The sequence below is a fragment of the Vitis vinifera genome, chromosome 17, assembly GCF_030704535.1.
Source record: "Vitis vinifera cultivar Pinot Noir 40024 chromosome 17, ASM3070453v1".
Taxonomy (NCBI): Eukaryota; Viridiplantae; Streptophyta; class Magnoliopsida; order Vitales; family Vitaceae; genus Vitis; species Vitis vinifera.
Window position 1 is genome coordinate 1,034,412 of NC_081821.1, and position 20,358 is coordinate 1,054,769.

At 38.0% G+C, this 20,358-nt stretch overlaps 2 protein-coding genes across 3 annotated transcripts; one reads left to right on the plus strand and one right to left on the minus strand.

The window, feature by feature from the left end:
• Window positions 1–58: 58 nt before the first annotated feature.
• Window positions 59–12,093, plus strand: LOC100250806 (uncharacterized). 2 transcript variants are annotated; one of them, XM_010665476.3, is made up of 8 exons: window positions 59–302; window positions 1,863–1,979; window positions 6,469–6,716; window positions 8,040–8,177; window positions 8,278–8,434; window positions 9,662–9,801; window positions 9,894–9,929; window positions 11,084–12,093. In XM_010665476.3, the coding sequence occupies exons 2-8, from the start codon at window positions 1,904–1,906 to the stop codon at window positions 11,909–11,911; spliced, it is 1,623 nt and encodes a 540-aa protein (XP_010663778.1). In that variant the 5' UTR covers window positions 59–302; window positions 1,863–1,903; the 3' UTR covers window positions 11,912–12,093. The 2 variants fall into 2 exon arrangements, with proteins under 2 accessions (XP_010663778.1, XP_010663777.1); XM_010665475.3 differs by having other exon boundaries at window positions 66–302; window positions 8,278–8,440.
• Window positions 12,094–14,084: 1,991 nt separating this feature from the next.
• On the minus strand, window positions 14,085–20,350 carry LOC100255954 (RNA pseudouridine synthase 7). Its single transcript, XM_003634175.4, has 13 exons — window positions 20,198–20,350; window positions 20,077–20,120; window positions 19,908–19,985; window positions 19,499–19,599; window positions 19,027–19,114; window positions 17,745–17,823; window positions 17,442–17,524; window positions 16,830–16,895; window positions 16,040–16,096; window positions 15,528–15,653; window positions 14,833–15,074; window positions 14,509–14,639; window positions 14,085–14,287 (listed from the first exon to the last, which is right to left on the minus strand). Exons 1-12 carry the CDS (start codon window positions 20,289–20,291, stop codon window positions 14,537–14,539), a joined length of 1,161 nt encoding a protein of 386 aa, XP_003634223.1. The 5' UTR covers window positions 20,292–20,350; the 3' UTR covers window positions 14,085–14,287; window positions 14,509–14,536.
• Window positions 20,351–20,358: the final 8 nt, after the last annotated feature.

A 20,358-nucleotide genomic window follows, 5' to 3' on the forward strand; every position in this document is an offset into this window, starting at 1 on the left:
AATTTTATTGCAAAATAAAAGAATATATATATATATATATATATATTTATTCCACGAGCCTTCTCCAAAGTCCATTTTAATCCTAGGGCAATAGCGAGGGCATATTTGAAAAAATAGAGAGAGCGGTACTCTCATTTTCGACCCACAGCTTCTCGACACGAGCTTCGATTTTCACTCCTCCCAATCCCTTCAAATTAAACACAAACTCATGAATCTACCTCGAAATTTTCACCATAAACCCTAATCTCCGCCACCTTCTCACTGTCTAAATGCAAGAGCCTCCGCTGCATTAACCTTAACAGGTCTGATTTTTGCCTTCTTATTAGGGATAATGGCTTTTACTGTGAATTTTATGCTTTTGTTTAGGTTTGTTTGGTTGCCTAGTTAATTGAGGAAAAGGAATTGGAAGTTTAGTGTTTGTTCATGAGAAAACAAGATTCTTAGCTTTGAGAGCGGAATTGGTATAAAAGGCAGGTTGAGTTGATTTTGTGTTTTCGTTTCTTGTCGGAACGCAGCTGAAGTTCGGATTTTGGACCGGATGGAGCATTAGGTTTTGATTTCTTTTTACTCCACTACTCGTATGTTGATTTTCGACCAATCTGAGTGGAGCATTAGGTTTTGATTTTGTTTTGCTCCACTACTCCCATGCCAATTTTCAACCAATCCGAGCATTAGGTTTTGAATTGTAGTTGCAACTTGTACGTACGAAAGGGATATTGTGGAGGAATTGGGTTTTCAATTCATTCTCTATTTGAGACTTAGTGTATTTGTAATCTTCCTGTGACCACTCAACCTAAAGGACAGACATGTATTAAGAAAAAAAAATTTTGAATTGACAATCGAACACCAGGAGATTGAGGACAATATAAATATAAAAATGATCACTCCATAACTTGCGGAAAGTTGGAGAAATGGATTGTCTCCCCATTAGATTTCCTAAATTGTCTACCATGTCGACAAGTTGCTTTATAACCATTATCATAATTAGTTAGTGACTATTCCATCTCCTGGCTTCTCTCTGTTTTGCATGTTTTCATTCTTCGTAACTTCAATCCTGATTCACATAGTGCTTGCCATCTTTGAGAAGGAAAATGTTTTATGTCAAATAGATCTTGCAAAATGCAAAATGCTTTATATCACAAATAGATTTCTTGAAGTGCAAAATGGTTCTAATTATGCATTCATTTAAATTCTTTAATAATGCAATAGACTTCACTGATTACACATGGATCAGATTATAGCATTATGGGGATTTCGAGGATTGATGTTTCTGTGGTTTCAGCTCCAGAAAAGATTCTTTCGTTATGTGTTGTGTAGTTTGTTTCAAATCTACTAGGCAGCAAACTTGTTTGACTTTGACAAGGTTTCCATATATTTACTTTGATAGGCAACTTTTTTTGGTCCCTGCTGTGACTTAAAACCCGGTCCCTCCCAACATTCCCACCCCAAACCTCTTGCCACCACTTAAGCCAGGCCTCAAGGGCAGCAAGGTTTTCATCATGTACTTGTGCAGAAATGGCAATATAGAAGAATTTTTTATCAACTTACCCTGAATAACGGAAAAAATCATTTTGAGTTTAGATATGATCTTAACTGTAAGAGTACATTATTACGTTATACTATGGTCTTCTTTGCGCCTTTCTGATTGACAGGCAAGAGTATGCACTTATTAAAACTTGTCAGAATTGTTGATGCCCATCTTTCTCTCTCTAGGATCATGAAAAATAGTATTGCTCAAGTTTATGATTTTCTTTTAATGATAATTTCTTTTTCATATTACCTACTCTATATTAGAAATTCGTGTTTTATTTGGGTCATAGATAGATCTGATTGTGTATCATTTCTTTTTTTTCCCTTTGTAGGTCTTATCTCTATTAGCTGGACAGCTTTTGGTACCAGAACAATGAATGGAATATTTAATGAGCAGATTTTGGTTGAGAAGCTAGCCAAACTCAATAGCTCACAAAAGAGCATAGAGAGTATCCTTATAACTGATTATTATGGATGCATGTTAAAATTTGGTGAAAGCATATGATATTCTTCTTATACTATTTCATCCTTTTACTTGTTGCTTAAGTTTTCTGATATATGGATTCCCTGCTATTAATGGTTATTGTTGGTATTGCCAATCATGGTTATTGTCTTCCTGGATCCATTGCTTGTGATGATTATATTTTCTGAATGTGGAATAATATTGAATCTGTATCAAAATTCCAAAACATCCAGGCTTAAACACCAAATAAAAGAATCATTGCATTTTTCTTTCTTCATATTGGCAACTTCTCAGCTTAAAATATATTTGGGAGCCCATTTTGCCTACAGTTGTTGAGAAAGTTAATGGGCCTTTAAGGAGGAGGAATTGGGCCAATCTTTGGGCCAAGGTTGAGAACGCAAAGGCTAGAAATTTGAGAGAGCCCAAACAGATTGGACCTAGATTTGGATCCTCTAGCCCTCACCTTGAGGTAGTCCTCTGTGGGATGTGCACAAGGTGGTTGAGAAGTCGAGGCTCCCTTTTAGGAAGTGGAGAAGGGGGTACCATGGAGCAAAAGGTAAATGAAGCCAAGCTCGTTGTTTTTGTGATTCAAGGGCAATAGTGTGACATTCCACATTGGATAGAGGGGAAAGTTCCTGACACCATATAAGTATGGACTCCTCATAACCGTGTAGACGTGTTTTAAAGCCGTGAAAACCTCTTTGGGTCCAAAGTGGACAATATCTACATGGTTGGGAGCAGATTGTTACAAATGGTATCAGAGTCAATCCTCGACTTCGGTGTGGGCTTTGTTTGGCCCCATAAGGGTGTTTATTTGTTTGACCCCACAATCCTATGAGATACAACAAGGACGTTGTGTTTGCATGGAGGGGTGGGGAGGAGGGTGGTGTTTGTGACATCCTACATCGGATAGGGGGAAATTTTATGGCATTATATAAATATGGACTTCTCTTAACCCTGTAGATGTGTTTTTAAGTTGTGATGACCCCTTTGGGTCAAAAGCGGACAATATCTACACAGTTGAGAGCAGGTCATTACAAATGATATCAGAGATATTGTCCGCTCCCAATCGTGTAGATATTGTCCGCTTTAAACCCAAAGGGACCCTCACAACTTTAAAATGCGTCTACAGGGTTAAGAGAAGTCTATACTTATACAGCGCTAGAAACTTTCTCCCCTATCCGATGTGGAATGTTACAAACACCTACCCCATGCAAACACAACGTCCTCGTTGTGTCCCACGGGATTGTGGGGTCAAACAGACAAATACCCTTATGGGGCCAAACAAAACCCACACCGAAGTTGGGGATCAATTCTGATACCATTTGTAACAACCCGCTCCCAACGGTGTAGATATTGTCCGCTTTGGACCCAAAGGGGTCCTCACGGCTTTAAAACGCATCTATAAGGTTACGAGGAGTCCATACTTATATAGCGTCAATAACTTTTCCCCCTATCCGATGTAGGATGTCACAAATAGAGCTAGCCATGTTGGCATTATCTCTTTCAATGGGAAGCAACCTTGCTTCAACGCCAAGTAAGTCTTTGATTCCTCTCTCTTTGGCGGATGGGTCTTGAGATGATAGGAGCCTCTATTGCTTCCTTTGCTCTTTTTGGTCTAGTGAGTCTTAATGGGGATTTCTTTTTTATGAATGATTCTCTAGGATGGTCACTCAGTGGAATTCTACGAAAACATTTTGAACAATTCCTCTAGTATGGAGGTTGAAGCTAGCAAGAATAAGGGATTTTTGGCATGTATGGATCCCTTAGACGAGGCTTTGTTGTTAGGATCAAGGGATTTAGAGTGTTTGGCAAAGTCTTTAGAAGTCAAAAATTGGAATGGAGAGGTTGGGGTGGTCCTATACCCATGGATTAATAGAAAATACCTTTGGTTTTGTAAAAATGTGGGCATATCAGTTGATAGGCATAAAAATCATATCCATAGCATTTTGGATGGATATTGAGGTAAGAAGTAGCACCCAAAGTTTAATTAGTTTAGATATGCCTTTTGTATACCTCTTGTGTACATAGGTCACACCTCCTTTTGTGAGGTTGAAAAGAAAGGGGCTTTGGGAGGAATTTGCATGCCATTCGAGGGCTATGGAAGGAACCTTGGTGCATAGGAGGGGATATCAGCGTGATCTAATTCTTAGGGAAAAGAACTTGTAGCCATGTTTCCTCCTTTATGAGAGACTTTTCATAGTTTATTGAAGAGTTTCAATTGGAGGATGCGCCTTTATCAGGATGGCCTTTCACTTGGTGCAAGGGACAAGATGATCTTCAAATGTATTGATTGGATCATTTTCTTGTCTTGTGGGATTAGAGGATCCCTTCTCTAATGCAACCCAATCAATACTTTGAAGGCCTGTTTTGAAGGACTAAAATATTTTTTAGTTTGTAATCTTTGCACTTGGTCTAGGTTCTATTTAAACTTTGGTCCTCCTTCTATAGTAGATTTTGTGGACTGGTTGAGTTCCTCTATTTGATGTATAGTGGATGATGCACTCTTTTGTGAAAGGGGTGCTCTTGAGTTGGAGTGGTTCATTAGTTGGCTAAAAGAGGAAAAAAGCTTGGAAAATTGCCCATTTATGCCTTTTTTGGTCCATTTGGAGGGAAAGAAATAGGAAAGCTTTTGAGAATAATGAAAGTTTGGACCAAACAATTAAAAGTTCTTTTTTGTATCTATTTTGGGATTGAGTTAGATTGTACATTGGGGTTGGTGGTATGTCATTGTTAGATTTTGTGCATTGGTTAGGTTCCCCGTAGGGTGCGGTTGCTTATTTTTGTGTATTCACCTTGACTGGCTTTTGTCATTTTGTACATCGTGTATACTTTTATTTAATACAATACCCTTTTACCTATAAAAAAACTTAGTTTTTTGTTGGTCCCTATTTTTTGTTAGTGCTTTTAAGCATTCGTAGTATATTTCTTGTGTACTTCAAAGCGCTATTTTGGTGCAAGCCTTCAAAGGCTTGTTTTAGATCATGCTCCTATCCTTTTAGAATGTGGGGAATAAGGAGAGGTAAAAGCCTATTTAGATTCGAAATACGTGGTTGAAAGTGGAGGGATTTGGTGACTTTTTGAAGGCTTGTTGGTCTAATCATGTTCTTAAGGGCTCCCCTAGTTTCATTCTTACAAAAAAATTGAAAGCTTTAAAAGATGATTTGCAGCTTGGAGTATAGAGCTTTTTGACATCATGGCCTTTCGAGATGATCCTGTATTTTGAGAAAATTATATTTGGGGATGAAAAGAAAAAGGAAGATGTTCTCTTAGTAGGGGAGAGAGAGGTGTGACGATCATTTTTGGACGAGTTTAATGACAATTTTATTGGAAAGAACTTTTAGAGGCAAAATTCAGCATGCAATTGGTTGCATTAATATCTGTTCTATGACATGCATAAAAGTGGTGAGGCATGATTATTTTGACAGAATAAGTGCACAACTTCACTGATGTATGAACTTGGAGCTTAAATTGACTGGAAAGATAAATTGAACCAAAATAAAATACTTAGAAGTAAAACCTATTACATATATCCATGCTGCAGATGCCAGTCAATATATATATATATATATATATATATATATATATATATATATTCACACACACAGGTGATTATATGGGTACCTTCTAAGATATACAGATTAAAATTTAAGTAAAATATTATTGAAAAACCATGTAATATTTTATTTGTTATATTTTTAAGACCAAGGATAAGAAAAACTGTTCCTATTTTATTTTCCTTAACAATCTCTCTATGTGGGTTAGGGTGTATATAGGCGGTGGGTATAGGAATATGGTTGACTTCTTAGATTGGTTGGGGCTTGGATGAGGGAGGGAGTATTTTTTGCGTATTCCCTTTTTCCTATTTTTTGCCAAGCGTACTTTGTATACGTCCTGTGTACTTTTGTGCGCTTTTAGCACCTTTTAATACATTCTCTTACTTGCAAAAAAAAAAAAGGATAAGAAAAACTGGAGCTAGGTTATAAAAGAATTACTCCTGTATTGCTAGAGTAAGGTTCTGATGTGGGAGCAGCCCCAGGCACAGGATCTTCTAGGTGGTGAAACCTTTATTGGTCAAGCAAGGCAATCTTCATGCTTTCAATGGAAAGAATTTGGCAGATTCTTTTTAGCAAAAATGTTAGGAAGCTTATTTTCTTGAACATCTTTAATCCTAGTTGGAGCACTTAATTTTATGCTAATCTTTTTGTTTTTTTGATAGGTAAATAAGCAGAGTAAATTAAAGGGGACTTAATTTTATGCTAATCTTTCTTCATAGTTACAAATAAATTGAAAGTCAAGAGGTCAACTAACAGACAATTTCATCTTCATTTTCTGTTTTTTCTTTTTCTTTTTGACAAATTTTTCATTTTTTTTACGTCTACTTGTAGTTCATTTCATATATTTTTCTTTGGGATTAAACTTGTTAATTTTGCTCGTCTTCTCATAATTTTGATGTGAACCTTAACGTCATCAAGCTTTATCACACTGGTGCATTTTCCATAGGAAGAGAGCAAAACAAGTTGTTGAAACATGGGAAAGACAGTTCCATTGCTCCCTGAGGGAGCAGCGACTCTCCTTTCTATATCTTGCAAATGATATTTTGCAGAATAGTAGGCGAAATGGTTTGGAGTTTGTTGGTGAATTTTGGAAGGTTCTTCCAAATGCTCTTCGTGATGTAGTAGAAAGTGGAGATGATTTTGGGAAAAATGCTGTGCTGCGACTGGTATATAGATCTTAGTTTTGTTTGCTTATTTGTTGATTCTTTATCTCGAAAATGATATAATTCACCAGAAAACTTTTGTCATGCAATGGGAATCTGATGTAGAAGATATCAAATTCTAGGGTATGGTTTGCTCTGTGTGAAAGAATTGTGAATCTTGTGTTCAACTATTTGCAGATAACAATAGTGGATTAGGAGATAGTGAGCTGATTCTGTTGTCATGCATTTTTACTTCTTAAAGTCAGATGTAGCAAGAAAATTTCGCAGAGCTCTATAGGCTCATAAAATTCAACAGAAGAAGGAACCTTTTGCCAATTTATGCAACCTTGGTTTTTAGCCAAGAGGTCAATCCTCTTATATAAACGCAGAACTTTCTGCTATTGCATAAGAGCTGAAGTCCTGTAGTGGAATTGGGAAGGGTAACAGTCTTATTGGTGCTTTTTTTAAAGGGAAAAAAAAAACCTAGTGGTGTTAGACCTCTGAACCCAATTTTCATAGGCACAATAGCGTCTTCAAGAGTTTTGAACTATTTTAAAGATGTATTGAAACAATGAAGTTCATTTTTATGCAAAGGAGTTATTATGAGCCATCAGATTAGCAGCTTTTTGTCACCTAACCTTTGTGTAAAGATAAAAAATAGAGATTTGACATTTTCAAAGCAATGCTTAGCCAATATGTTACTAGTAATGAGCTTTTATCTGATCTAATTGGTTTTCACATCTAGCCTCTTATCGGTTGCTGAGAAAATGGAAGAAAAGAGAAGAAAAATGCTTTAAGTTTGCCATGTTCATGTTTTTTTCCTCACAGGGTTTCATTTTAGTTTACTCATTTTCTTAGCAACCAAATGAAGTGGTAAGGAACATGACTTTTAGCAACTGATGTTCTACACAAAGCTAAACCTCAGAAGTTTGTTTGTGTGTTCTTATTATGGTTTTGATTTTTGAAAGCCACCTATCAGTTCTAGTTTAGGATGAACTAACATCAATCTTGTGAAGTACAAGAGTTATATGAAAATGGTTCTATGCTTGTGTCCCTTAATTGTAAACTATGGTGCCTCCTTTGGGTTATTTTTAAATAGCACATTCTCATGGAAAGATTGCCTGCTGAAGAGGCTCTAATTCTAATTCACTTGTAAAATATAGTGAGAATGACCTATCTGCCCAAGTATGATAACCTCTTCTATGTGTTAATGTATTTTTATTTGATCACCCCTCCCCTGCAGTGCGTCATTCCCCATTTCCTCTTGTTGAAATATAAAATAGTTCCAATTATATTTCAAATGGACTTTATTTCTATTATTGATTCACTTTCCTTGTTTCCACACAGATTAATATATGGGATGAGAGAAAGGTATTCGGTTCTAGGGGGCAAATTCTCAAAGAAGAGCTCATGGGGAAGACTGTGGAGAATAATGATAAAAATAATAATAACAATTCATATAGCAAGAACTTGAGCTTTAGACATGTGAGTGCAATCATCTCAATGATGTCATGTGCATTTTTGTTGGATGTTACTTCTTCATTTAAGTTGAAGAGTTTCAATTATTTACTCATTTGTGGAGCAGAAACATCCTTTCCAAGCTGCAGTGGAAAAAATCATTTCAAGTTATGAAAATGTATATGGTAGTCCATTGGATGAAGAAACTCTATTGAGCAAATGCAGGAGCGCTATTGGTTGCATTGAGAAAGCAGAGAAGGAGATTGGTGGTGATTACAGCTCAGGTACTTGTAAGTAGGGAACAGGATATTTCTTATCTAAGGCTTGGTTTTATAAATTTTCATCATCTTTATATAGATGTTTATTTTGCTTGTCCGTTCCTTCTACCAAATTTTAGAAGCATAATTTAATGCCAAAAAAAAAAAAAAAAAAAAAAATCTTGAATGGCCAATCGAAAATGTGCAAAGCTCATGACATGGTATTGGATATGTATTGACACAGTGTCACTGGATGTGTATCCCATGAGTGTTTTGTCAAAGAAATAGAGCATATTCCTAATTAGTCCATGTTCCTGGATTGTGCTCTCTTTAATAGTTTATATAGTCTTTTGCCTATCAAAAAAGACACCTCTAGCTAACTAAAGTTTCTTTGGACTTGTTCTTACTGTGTCCCTCTATTAAATAAATATTCAAAAATGAGTGTTTATGTTTGGAGACATTATGTTACACGCACATTGGTCTACCCTTGGGATGTATGCATAATTTTATGCTTGTGGTCCACACAATTGTGTGTACTTATGTATGCATGACCCTAGAAAGAGTGGAACTGTGAAAACATATGTAGCCAAGCCTGAACATATTCATGTAGCTGAACCTGAGGAGTGTAGATAAGGCTTTGTTGTTTTGCATTGAGCATGGATATGGCAAATCAATGGGGGGAGGATGGGGACTGCATTCATCAGTTGTTCCATAACAAAAAGGATTAACCTTGTACTGTTTCTGCAGTGGCATTAATAAAGCAGTTCCACTTAAGATACAAGTGTATTTTGCTTCTTGTATTACAGTAGTTATGGGGCACTTTAATCTAAGTTGGCTTCAGTCTGAAATGAATATTGAATTTGCTACTTCTAAATGAACTCAAGTAATATTATAATGCTGCATTTCTACGTTGTATTTGAACATGACTGCAAGGAGTGTCTTTGTCAAATTCACAATTACACAGGTTATGGGAGAGGAATGATATGATGGGATCTGCTTTTTTTGCTTTATTGATTGCCGTCAACTATTAAATATTATGCCTTCAGTACTGTGGTAAGGGATGAGAAGCTGGTGGTGATTTTTAGAATTTTACAGTGCATAGTGCTTTCTTTTAATTGCTTTTGTAGATAGGCATCTAAATTTCCAACTCATAAATTTTTCTGTAAAACTGTTCTTGTTCTTTGACTGAAATTGAATGTCATGTCATATGTAGTGGTAGTATAACTGCTTTTATGTTGCCTTCCTTGAAAACAGGGCAATTCAATGGATCTAAATATGTTGAGGAGTTGCAAGGGCAGCATGACATACTGACAGAATGTATCGAGCAACTGAGAACAGCTGAATCATCAAGAGCAAGTCTCGTGTCTCATTTGAAGGAGGCTCTCCAAGAGCAGGTTGATCTTTTGGTTGCTTTTGTAGAATGCATGGTATTAGATTGTTAGCACTTCTTTATATTTCATTAATGAACTGATGGTTTTATTTCCAGGAATTCAAGCTGGATCAAGTTCACAATCAACTTCAGGTAATACTTTAATGCTCCTACAATTCATTCATGGCGTTTTTTTAATTAAAATTTTCAGCATCTTCTCATTTGGATTTCTAAAGTTCACAGCACAGACCACAGATGGTCTTGAGCCATGAGAGAAAAATTCATGCATGATAGAAGAATCTGTTCATTCTTAAAAAAATTTCTCATATTGTAGTGGTCTGAACTTAGATCTTAGAATTATACCTTACAAATGAGGGTCTAGCAGCTTGGTTTCTTTCATCTATGGTTACTCTGTATTTGTTCTGTCAAGGTACTTTCTTCTTCTTGGTTCTTATACTCCATTTCAAAACCAAGCGAACATTGTTTACCATGAGATGACTCATCCAATTGAAGGCCAAGCCTACTGAAATTTGTTAATCAGATGCTAATTGCATATTAACCCTCTATAAAAGATCAGTTATGACAAAACATATTAGCAAATTATATGGCAATTTCCTTGAAATAAAAGGTCATGTCTTCACTCAAATGAAGAATGAAGAATCTAGTGAAATATAGTAACTTCTGGAAAAAAAACTCTGAAATTGACAATAAACTGAGAAAAGGCCTAAAAATTAGGCTACTGGCTAATGCCATGACCTCTCTTTGGTGATTGGCTGCTTTTGCTGCTAGGTTTCTGGATTTGAATAGCTCCACTACTATTTGAGCTTGTGAAGAAAGAAATTCAGAAGAAGGATGAAGAAGATGAAGACTAGAGAGTGGAGATAGATGTCAGGAGAAGGAAATAGGAGTGGAATAATGAGAGGGAATGAGATATACTGAAGGGATTTAGTATGTCATTTTCAGATCTTCAGGAGTGATTTCAACAGTCTACTCAACAATTGAATTTTCTGCCAATGCTTTGATATCCTATATATGAGGCCCCTGTGCCTTAACAGTCTGGCCTGTATTGAGGAAGTGACACATTGAAATAGCAATCCTGACCAGTTCTGTAATATATCAGGGATCACATCAAAATGATAGGCTATATGCACAAGGTTCATCAAATATTGCTTCCTACCAAAGTATTTGTCATTACTAAAATAATATTCAATGATAAACTCGTGATGGACCATTTAATTTTCCTTAGATGTTTTAATATCATTCATGGGGTTAGGATTTAATATTCTTGCAATTATCTTTTGTTTCAGGTTGCCGAGTCACAATCAGCACATATAAGCAGCATTCGGCAACAATTGCTGAACTGCAACAGAGGTCATATGACAGCAGAGCAGAGGGATGTTAACGCTCATGCTGAGGCACCTTCCACTTTCACTCCAGAAACTCCAGCCACTGGTGGAGACAAGGAACAATCAGCTCCGGTAATGTACACAAGGGAGGAATCTTTCACTGGTAAGTCTTCTTCCCGCTTTGAAGAAGATCCACGGAAATCTGCAGCTGCTGCTGTGGCAGCAAAGCTTGCAGCTTCAACCTCCTCGGCCCAAATGCTATCCTATGTGTTCTCCTCTCTGGCGTCAGAATCGGCGGATGGAAATCCAAAGGAAGAATCTCCTGATGCTCTTCCTTTTGAGAAAAGGCCAAAACTTGAAAACCTTCCTTTTTCCTACTTCCCACCTCAGCATTCCCAACAACCACCACTTCCCCCTTTTCCCCATCCTGATTCGCTCCAAAACAAGGCGACAGCTACCTCGCAAATGCCTCCGCAGCAGCCACCTCCCCAACTGTCCCCTCAGGTGTCACATCCAGATCTGGCCATGCATCAGGCAGCACCACCTCCGCTACCAACTCTCCCACAGCTAGCCACGCCACCATTTATGCAGACAGCTGGATCTATGATAGGTGCACCGTACAACTATACACCACCACTGCCTCCACCTCCTGGCTTTTCAATACCTAGAACCCCACTAACTGCTGTCCCTTATCCTTCTCCGCCGATTCCATACCAGAATTTTCAGGGGCCAGAAGGTTTCTTCAGTCAGCCGCCCATACCAGCAACACCTCCAATTTCGAGGTCCTAGAACTGCGAGGTATGTAGTTGGTGCTTTAGAAGTTTTACATGGCAACTTGACTTCGTAGGAAATTTACCAACCTCCTTGATGATGGAAGATGAAGCTTCTTGTAATATTACATGTAAATTACTTAGATTATCGTAAAGCTCACAGTTATATTAGTTAATTATGCTGATAAATTTTTTGAAGAAGCCAGCTTCTTGTTGGTGAATGGTTCTCTTCAGTTTATTACTCAATTAGCAGGTTAGCCTGTGGCTCGTGGACCCAATTGTCTTATCTTCCTCCGGTTGGACTTGGCCCTGAGATAGAGGCCCAGAGTGTGGCCTTGTGGGGCCGATGCAGCAGGTTAGCCTGTATGGCTCGTGGCCCCAATTGTCTTATCTTCCGCCGGGTGGGCGTGGGCCTGAGATTGAAGCCCAGAGTGTGGCCTTGGGGCGACGCTAGCTGGGCTGGTTGCTGATCAGACCAAGACATCGACTTGGGTAGCGAGGCCTAACTGCCATGAGACGAGATGCAGATCCAACGTGAAAAGCGGGTATATGGGTGGGGCTAGGGATGGGATGGGCCGGTGCAGGCAAAGCCATTAGTCATGGCCCATCAAAATGGGCCTGAGTTGAGATCGAGGCTCACATGGGAGAGGCCAGTATGACAAGGCTGGTTTCGGATTGGGCCTTGATTAGGCCCATGCAATAGGCTCTGCCTGGGAGTGAGGTGTAGGTTGGGCCCAAATGTGAGGCTCAGTTGACCATGAGTGGGCCTGGGTTCTCAAACGAAGGAACCTGCTAAGTGAGGCTGGGTTGAGATTAGGCCTAATCAGGCCCATTCTAGTCCCTTAACTGAGCTATATCTGGGCCTCCGGTTCAGTTGCTGCCCAAATGCAGTCAGGAGGCAGGCTCGGTTAGGCTGTGGATTTGTCTCTAATCAAAGAGGGACCATCGGTGAAAGTGGCCCGCACCACGAATGGGCCGTAATTAGCCCATGAATTCTGCCTTACCGAGTCTAAGATGAACGTTGGTCTTAATGGCTTGACAATTGGACCTGGGTTTTAACCAGAAAATGGGCTAATCTGCCTAAGCCTGAGATTGATACTGAAATGCGAGAATGCTGCTGGTTTTGAAATGGGCCTAATTGGGCCCATATAGTCCCTTAAGTTGAGCTACAGGACTACAGATGGAGTCTTGGCTCAAATGGGGTTACGTGGGCCAACAGGCTACGCTCAGTTTAGCCTTGGGCTCGTGCCCAATAAGGTGAGATTAGTGGGATGGTCCATAAGTGGGCCCGCAATGGGCCCATGGGTGCCTGCTGACTGAGATGAAAGTTGTTGGGCGCTAAGGCTAGGCTCAGGTGGCCTTGTGTGGGTCGGGTTTTGAACCAGTAAATATGACCTGAGCCTGAGATTGAGGATCAAATGTGAATCTGCTCGGCCAAGCTGGTCTGGAATTGGGCATTGGGCCTAAATGACTCCCTTAAGTCTATCAATGCTTTGGGTCTCAGAGTCCCAACCCAAATAGGGTACAGCCAGTTTAGCCTTGGATTCTGCCAAACCACTCTAGACCATACGTAAAAGTGGGCTGAACTAAAATGGGCCTGATACGACCAACTAATCGTGCTCCATCTTCACTTGTGATGGAGGTTATGGGCCCAAGTATAGGCTTGATCAACCTTGAGTGGGCCTAGAGTTGGGCGACAAAAATGAGCCTGCCAAATGGTGAGCCTAATTAATTAGTTCCGTGAGTTTGGCTCCATCTGGGCCTGGGATGAGGGTGCTGACCACATGGGACCGCACAGGCTAGAGCTCAGTTTAGCCTTGGATTAGAGACTCGTCAGGCGGGACCATGAGATATACCAACCAGAGCTATACCAGATTCCCAGGTCAATCATCTCTCTAAAACCATCCAACAGTGGGATGCACCTGCTCGATACAACATCCGGACAGCTACCAATGAAGAGGCCAGAACCAGCCACACAGTTGGTTGCACACTTACAACACAGACTCCCATTCTGTTTCTCTGCCTCATCTTCTAACACCACCTGCTTGCCACCCAATAGAACCGAAAAAGGAATTTTTTTTTTTTTTTTTTTTTACAAAATAAAAATAAAAAAAGGGCGACAGAAAGGAAGAAATTGTTCACCCCTTGAACCATGCTCCACAGTTTTTGGGAGATAACTGGACACAGCTACATCATAAAAAGCCCTTCTTTAATTGAAATAACAAAAGCACATAGAGTCCTTACACATTGAAATAGCAGCCCATCCCAAACAGAGGAAACATCAACAAAATTGTATCCAAATGCGAGGGTAATATCCTCTAATAGAATGCCTGCTCCAAGTTTTAACTCCGTTGGCTGTCAGCTGAAAGGGGCTGCCGCTGATGAAGCCTCCCCCCTTAAAAAAATTGAAATCAAAATTAGTGACTATGTTCTTGCTCATATGTCTAGTAATAGTAGAATTATGTATTGGTATAAAGAAATCTAGTTGGACCCTTTGCCTAGCAAGCACATCTGGTCCTACATGGAACAGGTAAAACCACAACTTCCATGTCTCTCCCTGGATTAGCTATGTCAAAAATTCACACACAATTTTGGGTGAGAAAGAAAGAGCAATACCGTTTCTTCTAAAAGAGGGAAATAACAGTTAGTCATGCGATGCCCACTCTGGATGTGGGCATTCATAAACCCAATCAGGCCCGCAGTATCTAATGCAGTGTAACCATAAACCCTCTTCATCCTCATCATATCTGCAATTTCAGCAGCAACATTCAGAGGAAGCTAGAAATGTCGATAATAATAAATGACCATCACATAAAGGCATATTTAGTGAAGTATCTGAAATTACATTTGCATGGTCCTATTTGAGAGAAAGGGGCGTAGGGGTGTGGTTGTTGAAAAGTCCTATTCACTAAGAATCACGTTATGGGAGAATTTTCTTACCCTTTAGGGGTCAAATTTGGACAATTTGTACACATAGGATCAATGCTGAAATCTACGGTGGAATTATCATCACAATATTCGTCAACACAACTTTTGGGAGAACTGGATGGCAGAGAACAGCCTGAATTAGCTGCAGCTCTATCAGCACTCAATCCTTTAGTAGAACGATCAACAGAAAATTCGGAGAGGTAGAGCATATCATTGGCTATTGGATGGCCTGTATATTGTAAATGAACTCGAATCTACACCAAAGAGAGACTGATCTGAATATGATAATTTATGTTTAATGATCAAAGTTTTAACAAAATTTTGGTATAGGAGTTACTATTTCTCCAATCAGTTTATGGGATTGTCACTGAAATTTCTGAAAATAAAATGCAGGACAGTTGATGAAATATGATTACTTCTAAAAAAAATCCAACAAAATAGGGAAACACTGTTTCTTCTTATGAAGCAATATATGCAAATGTACGCTATAAAATCATTCATAAGGATGAGAATATTTCTCACTTACATAAAAAGAATGATGGAAGTGAGCTACTTCTTTCTTTAAGCCATGGTAAAAGAATTATAGAATTATTCATAATTACTAACTACAAAGCGGAACCAACAAAAGGGAAACTATATTTCCAAAAACCCTGATTAGAGAATGGACAGACAAATACTTATTTAAGATAAACTATAAATGTTCTTACTTGATGAGTTCGACCAGTGATTGGTTCACACAAAACAATGCTATGAGTTCCATTGGTACTAATCCTAGTAAACTTTGTACATGCTGACTTTCCCTTCAAGGGAGTATTGCCACAACAGTTGCCAACCTGCATAAAGGAACGATGCTTCCAAATTAAGCAAATATGATTGATACATGTTTCTTCAATAAAAATGCCTCAACTAACCATTCAGCAATGAATTAAATATGGCAAGGAGTTTGGTCAAAAATGGATGTAACACCAGTAAAAAGTCACTATCTTAACAAAGCACTGAAAAGGAACAAAGAACGACACTTGAGGCAGTTAATTATTGAAATAGAACAAAGCATGTACCATGGGAAAGAAAAATTCAATATGCTACTTTAGACATTACATACAATATGCTATTTTAGACATTGGTCAATTGCAAGGCTACTAGTGTAGATTTCACTTCTTCCATTCACAGTTATCAACAACTATCTATAAAAGTTAAGTGGTTGAGTGGAAAGCCTTGCCTCTACTGTGCTTCTTCCTTCCCGAGCATTATAATTTACATTCACATTGACAACTTGCTGCAAAGAAAAACTATAATTATCAAACAGGAAAAAAATAAAACTTAGTCTCCTTACCATTAAGCAAAATTTAGAGGTACAACTTCCCCAAAAAATGCATACATGTAAATGAATGCAACAGATTTTAGGTTCTGCTAAATAGTGTCCATTATAACAACTGCCTCAACAGCATAATATTGGCAAACAGGTGAATTTAGCCCCTTATTATGAACCAGTTGACAAGTATTCTACAATGCTATTAAGGATTCCAAGAGAGAATGTAAGAAGAAATAAATATCTAATGGCAACTTAAAGATACAAAGCAATATAACCTAATTAATCAATATATTCTGAACTTCAAGGGCATTGTCTTAAGCAACAAAAGTAAGATCACAAAGAATGATAAAAATGTTGAGCACCTCATCCACAGATGAGAGAGAGAGAGCAGAGAATGATACAAATGTCCAGCACCTTATCCACGGATGAGAAAAAGAGAAAGGTAAAATCACACACATGGCAATGATATACACAAAGTTCTGAGACAGAGTTGAAAAGCAGAATTTGAGAAAACACACGACTTGATGCCCGTGGTTTGGGCACTGCTAAGCACACATCTTTGAATATTTTCAGCACACAAAGTAGGAAGGTAATAGCATGAACAACCATGCATATTTGTCTGTTTTATTGTTTCTTTCATCACATATTTACTTTCACATGAATTGCATGAATCACCAGAGCCTGGACAAAAGAATACCTCATCATCAGGAAATACCCCAGTGACCTTTGCAATATACTGTTTCTGCACCATCCCAGCTTCAATCTGCAGTAACCGGGTTTTATTTAAGATGTTAACAACTTTCCTTTTCTTTTAAAATATTTATATAACTATCCAGAAGGAAAAATCCAAGCATATGTACTGAGTATCTAATAGTTCTTTTATCTAAATACAATTTCAATATATGTATATATGGATTGAAATGATGACAACATATTTCTGAAAAATTGAAAATTCATCAAACAAATCCAAGTATTCTTACAATTAGGCATACATGGTTAGTGATACAACTAAAAACAAAAAAATCATAAAAACAAGTTTGTGGATCTGCCTAACTATATTCACTACATATACTGAAATAGAAAGATAAAGTTATTATCAAACATGCTGTACATAACGAAAGGGATATGATGAGTCTCCACTGTGCAAAATGTCACATGTAAGGTAAAAACATGTAATACCCAATAGCAAACAGCTAAAACTATAACATAAGTACACCCAATAGCAAGCCATAGGGTTACAAGAAAAAGGAACTCAGTTTTTTCCTACTTCAAGTTTTAGATAAACAAATATGAGCATTATAAAGCTAACCTGTTGCCTAAAACTGTCAGCCTTAGAAGCACTTCTGGCCAAGATCAGGAGTCCTGAAACTAGGCGGTCTAGCCTATGGATCGCTGACATTAGCGTCAAGGGAAGGAAAGAAATCCAGAGGAGCAACACTTTACCAGAAAAATAAGCAGATGAATAATTTGAACAAGAAAACACACTTAAGACTTCTTCTTTGTCCTTTCTTCTTCTTTTTTTCCCCCCTTTTTGTGATGAATTAGAAACTTATGTGGATTATGTTCAAGTACAATCACAATAGTTGCTATCAAAGATAATTTGTTTGGATACGAAATAGAGGTGCCAAGCCATGCTCCGCCTGAAGGATGCCGACAACAGTGTTTTTACGGTATTGACCACATGGATGCACCTATATAACAGTGGAAACTCCAAAATTTAGAACCATGTAATAGTCAAAGAAGTAAACTCAAATCAAGGTGTGTGAGTGGAAAGAAGCTCTCTTCTCTCCGAGTCATGGAAATAGCACACATGCAGGATTGTCAAAACTTTACTATGAAGAACTTAAAGGATGAAGATGATTAGTATTTGTTCGACAATTGCTCACATCACTTTAATAAGTTGACTTTTTAAAATCAGAAACAACCATTTCATTACATTGAAATAATAAGTATAATTGCATATAGGACGTGAAATCCTATGAACAAGCACACAATCCAAAATACATACATGCACAGATCCAAAAAGGAAAATATATATATATTAGTCTAATAAAATAAATCTATAAGCACAGGTGAAGATAGGTAGGACAATGCTCATTACAATTCATTGAAAAAAAAAATCTTGCTAAAGAAACAAAGAGTTGTGTTCAATGCTTTGCTCATGCATTCTCTAAATGATTACCTAGGAGATGAACCTGATAAAAACATGCAAACTCTAAAGAAATATCAATAATTTAACCAAACCACCCATTAAACCTCCACTTTTTTTTCCATTGTCAACATGACATGATAATGTAGAATCTTCTTCTACTTAAGAGATTGAAGAGGTCTAAATCTTTTGCCTACAAAAGAACCCTCCAAAGGGCAAGAATCTTAGCCTCAAGGGCTAAACCTTGTCATACATGGCTAGAATCTCCTTTCCTCTTGGGCTGACACTCCTGATTCCAACCCATGACATGGTCTCTCTACCCTAGCTCCCTTCCCTGACACCAAACCACATCTCTTTGCAATCTCTCAATCTTGGAAATTACTTTGCCAACTGCAAGTCATTTGATTATATAGTTCAAATCAAAAGTCAGACATCAAAAGACAATAAGAAATAGGGCATGCATAACTACTCATGGTGGGCACACCAAAAGCAGGATCATATGAAAATGCCCACGAGGCAAAAAAAACTAGTGTCTGTGAATTTTCTACAGCACTTTTGATAAAAGAATATTTCCACCAATCAAATGGAAAAAGTAAATTCAGTCTCTGAACAAATTTTCTTGCAGAACTCTTAGGTGGATCCAACAGAAAGTTCAATCTGTATTGACGAGAATGGAGTGAAAATAAATAAAGCAATAATCAACTTGTCCAGCCACCATGAAAAGCACAACCATTTTTTGACTTACCGGAACAGATGCTGGCTTACAAATGGTTAAAACATCTGGTTCTTTCTGCAAAACTGAGACATCCAACGCCAACACTGGCGGTTCATGCCTACAGCCTTCACAACATCAATTGCTAGCTTGATAATTTTATAGTAGCAGACTTGAAAAAAGGAAAAAGGCTAAAAAAGAAAGAGAAGTAACAATATATCCCAAAAAAAAAAAAAAAAAGTGATGTTACACCAACTGAACAAACTGCTAGAAGTGATTCTCTGAAAGAAACAGCCAAAAAAACTCTAATTTTGTCCCTAAAAAAGGCCTATGCGCCACTGAGTGTATTGGAGAGGCATTGAAGAAAATCAAATTATAATATTAATCATTTTCAATTGAATAATAAAACCTAAAATGAACAATCAAATGTCCAAACAAAATCTAATGGAAGAAATCCGCTACTTATGTTACTGATGAATGAAAAAGCATCATTAAGACCAACAACCTGTGTACAAAGTGGCTTATCTTTTGCGATGATCGGACTATGTACGAAACAGGCACCATCTCTCCATCAACTTGTATCCTTCCCGATTGGACAGCATTAACCTACATTGCACAACATGTAATTTACAAACTCGAACTGCATAGTCTGCATTACATAAACCAAACGAGTGAAAATCACAGAAACAAACTACGAAACCCAGATACAACAGATCAAAAACGTTGTTACGAACTCACTCTACACACATTTCAAGGATAAATCACATAATCACGCATAAACACAACTTGAGGCGATTTTCTACAGATTTGATTTCGGAACCATAAACTAAAAGCAAATTTTCAAACAATCAAAGAAACGATGAGTCAACGAATCTAAGAACTCGTAAACCAAGCAGACATTAAATAAATCATACATAATAATCATAAGGCCGTCCTTTGAACTCTTCGGTGAACAAATCGACGATGGTTTTTCCCGCCCAACGATTCTTAACCTTCGCAATAAAAAACAAAGAAAATCAATAAAGATTTCCGAAATGATAAATTAGGGTTTCGAATACGATTCAGAGCGATATGGAGGAGTACATGAGAGATGAACTCGAAGTAGTAAGGTCTGACGTGGCGTTTCCCTGCAACAAAGCCGATGATTGAGAGATAATCGCAATTATTTGAAACGAATTTCTAATTTTTTTTTTCTTTTTATTACCATTGCGGAATATGTAATCATGGCGCTCCGGCGGGTTCGCTGGGGTCTGCCACACAATCTCCATCTCCGCCGCCTCATCTCTCCTCCTCTTCATTTTCCGCTCTAAAAACGACGTCGTCTTGTTTGAACTCGTTCAAGCCGAAGAACGACAATTAAAACGA

What these genes read in the sequence shown, in the direction of transcription:
- LOC100250806 (XM_010665475.3), top strand. Translation starts at nt 1,904, where the DNA reads ATGAATGGAATATTTAATGAGCAGATTTTGGTTGAGAAGCTAGCCAAA. An exon ending in AGGAGGCTCTCCAAGAGCAG is followed by an intron (nt 9,802 to 9,893) that starts GTTGATCTTTTG and finishes TTTTATTTCCAG; the next exon opens with GAATTCAAGCTGGATCAAGT. An exon ending in AAGTTCACAATCAACTTCAG is followed by an intron (nt 9,930 to 11,083) that starts GTAATACTTTAA and finishes CTTTTGTTTCAG; the next exon opens with GTTGCCGAGTCACAATCAGC.
- LOC100255954 (XM_003634175.4), bottom strand. Translation starts at nt 20,291, where the DNA reads ATGAAGAGGAGGAGAGATGAGGCGGCGGAGATGGAGATTGTGTGGCAG. An exon ending in TCACTGGTCGAACTCATCAA is followed by an intron (nt 15,075 to 15,527) that starts GTAAGAACATTT and finishes TCTTTGGTGTAG; the next exon opens with ATTCGAGTTCATTTACAATA. An exon ending in CCAAATTTGACCCCTAAAGG is followed by an intron (nt 14,640 to 14,832) that starts GTAAGAAAATTC and finishes CTGAAATTGCAG; the next exon opens with ATATGATGAGGATGAAGAGG.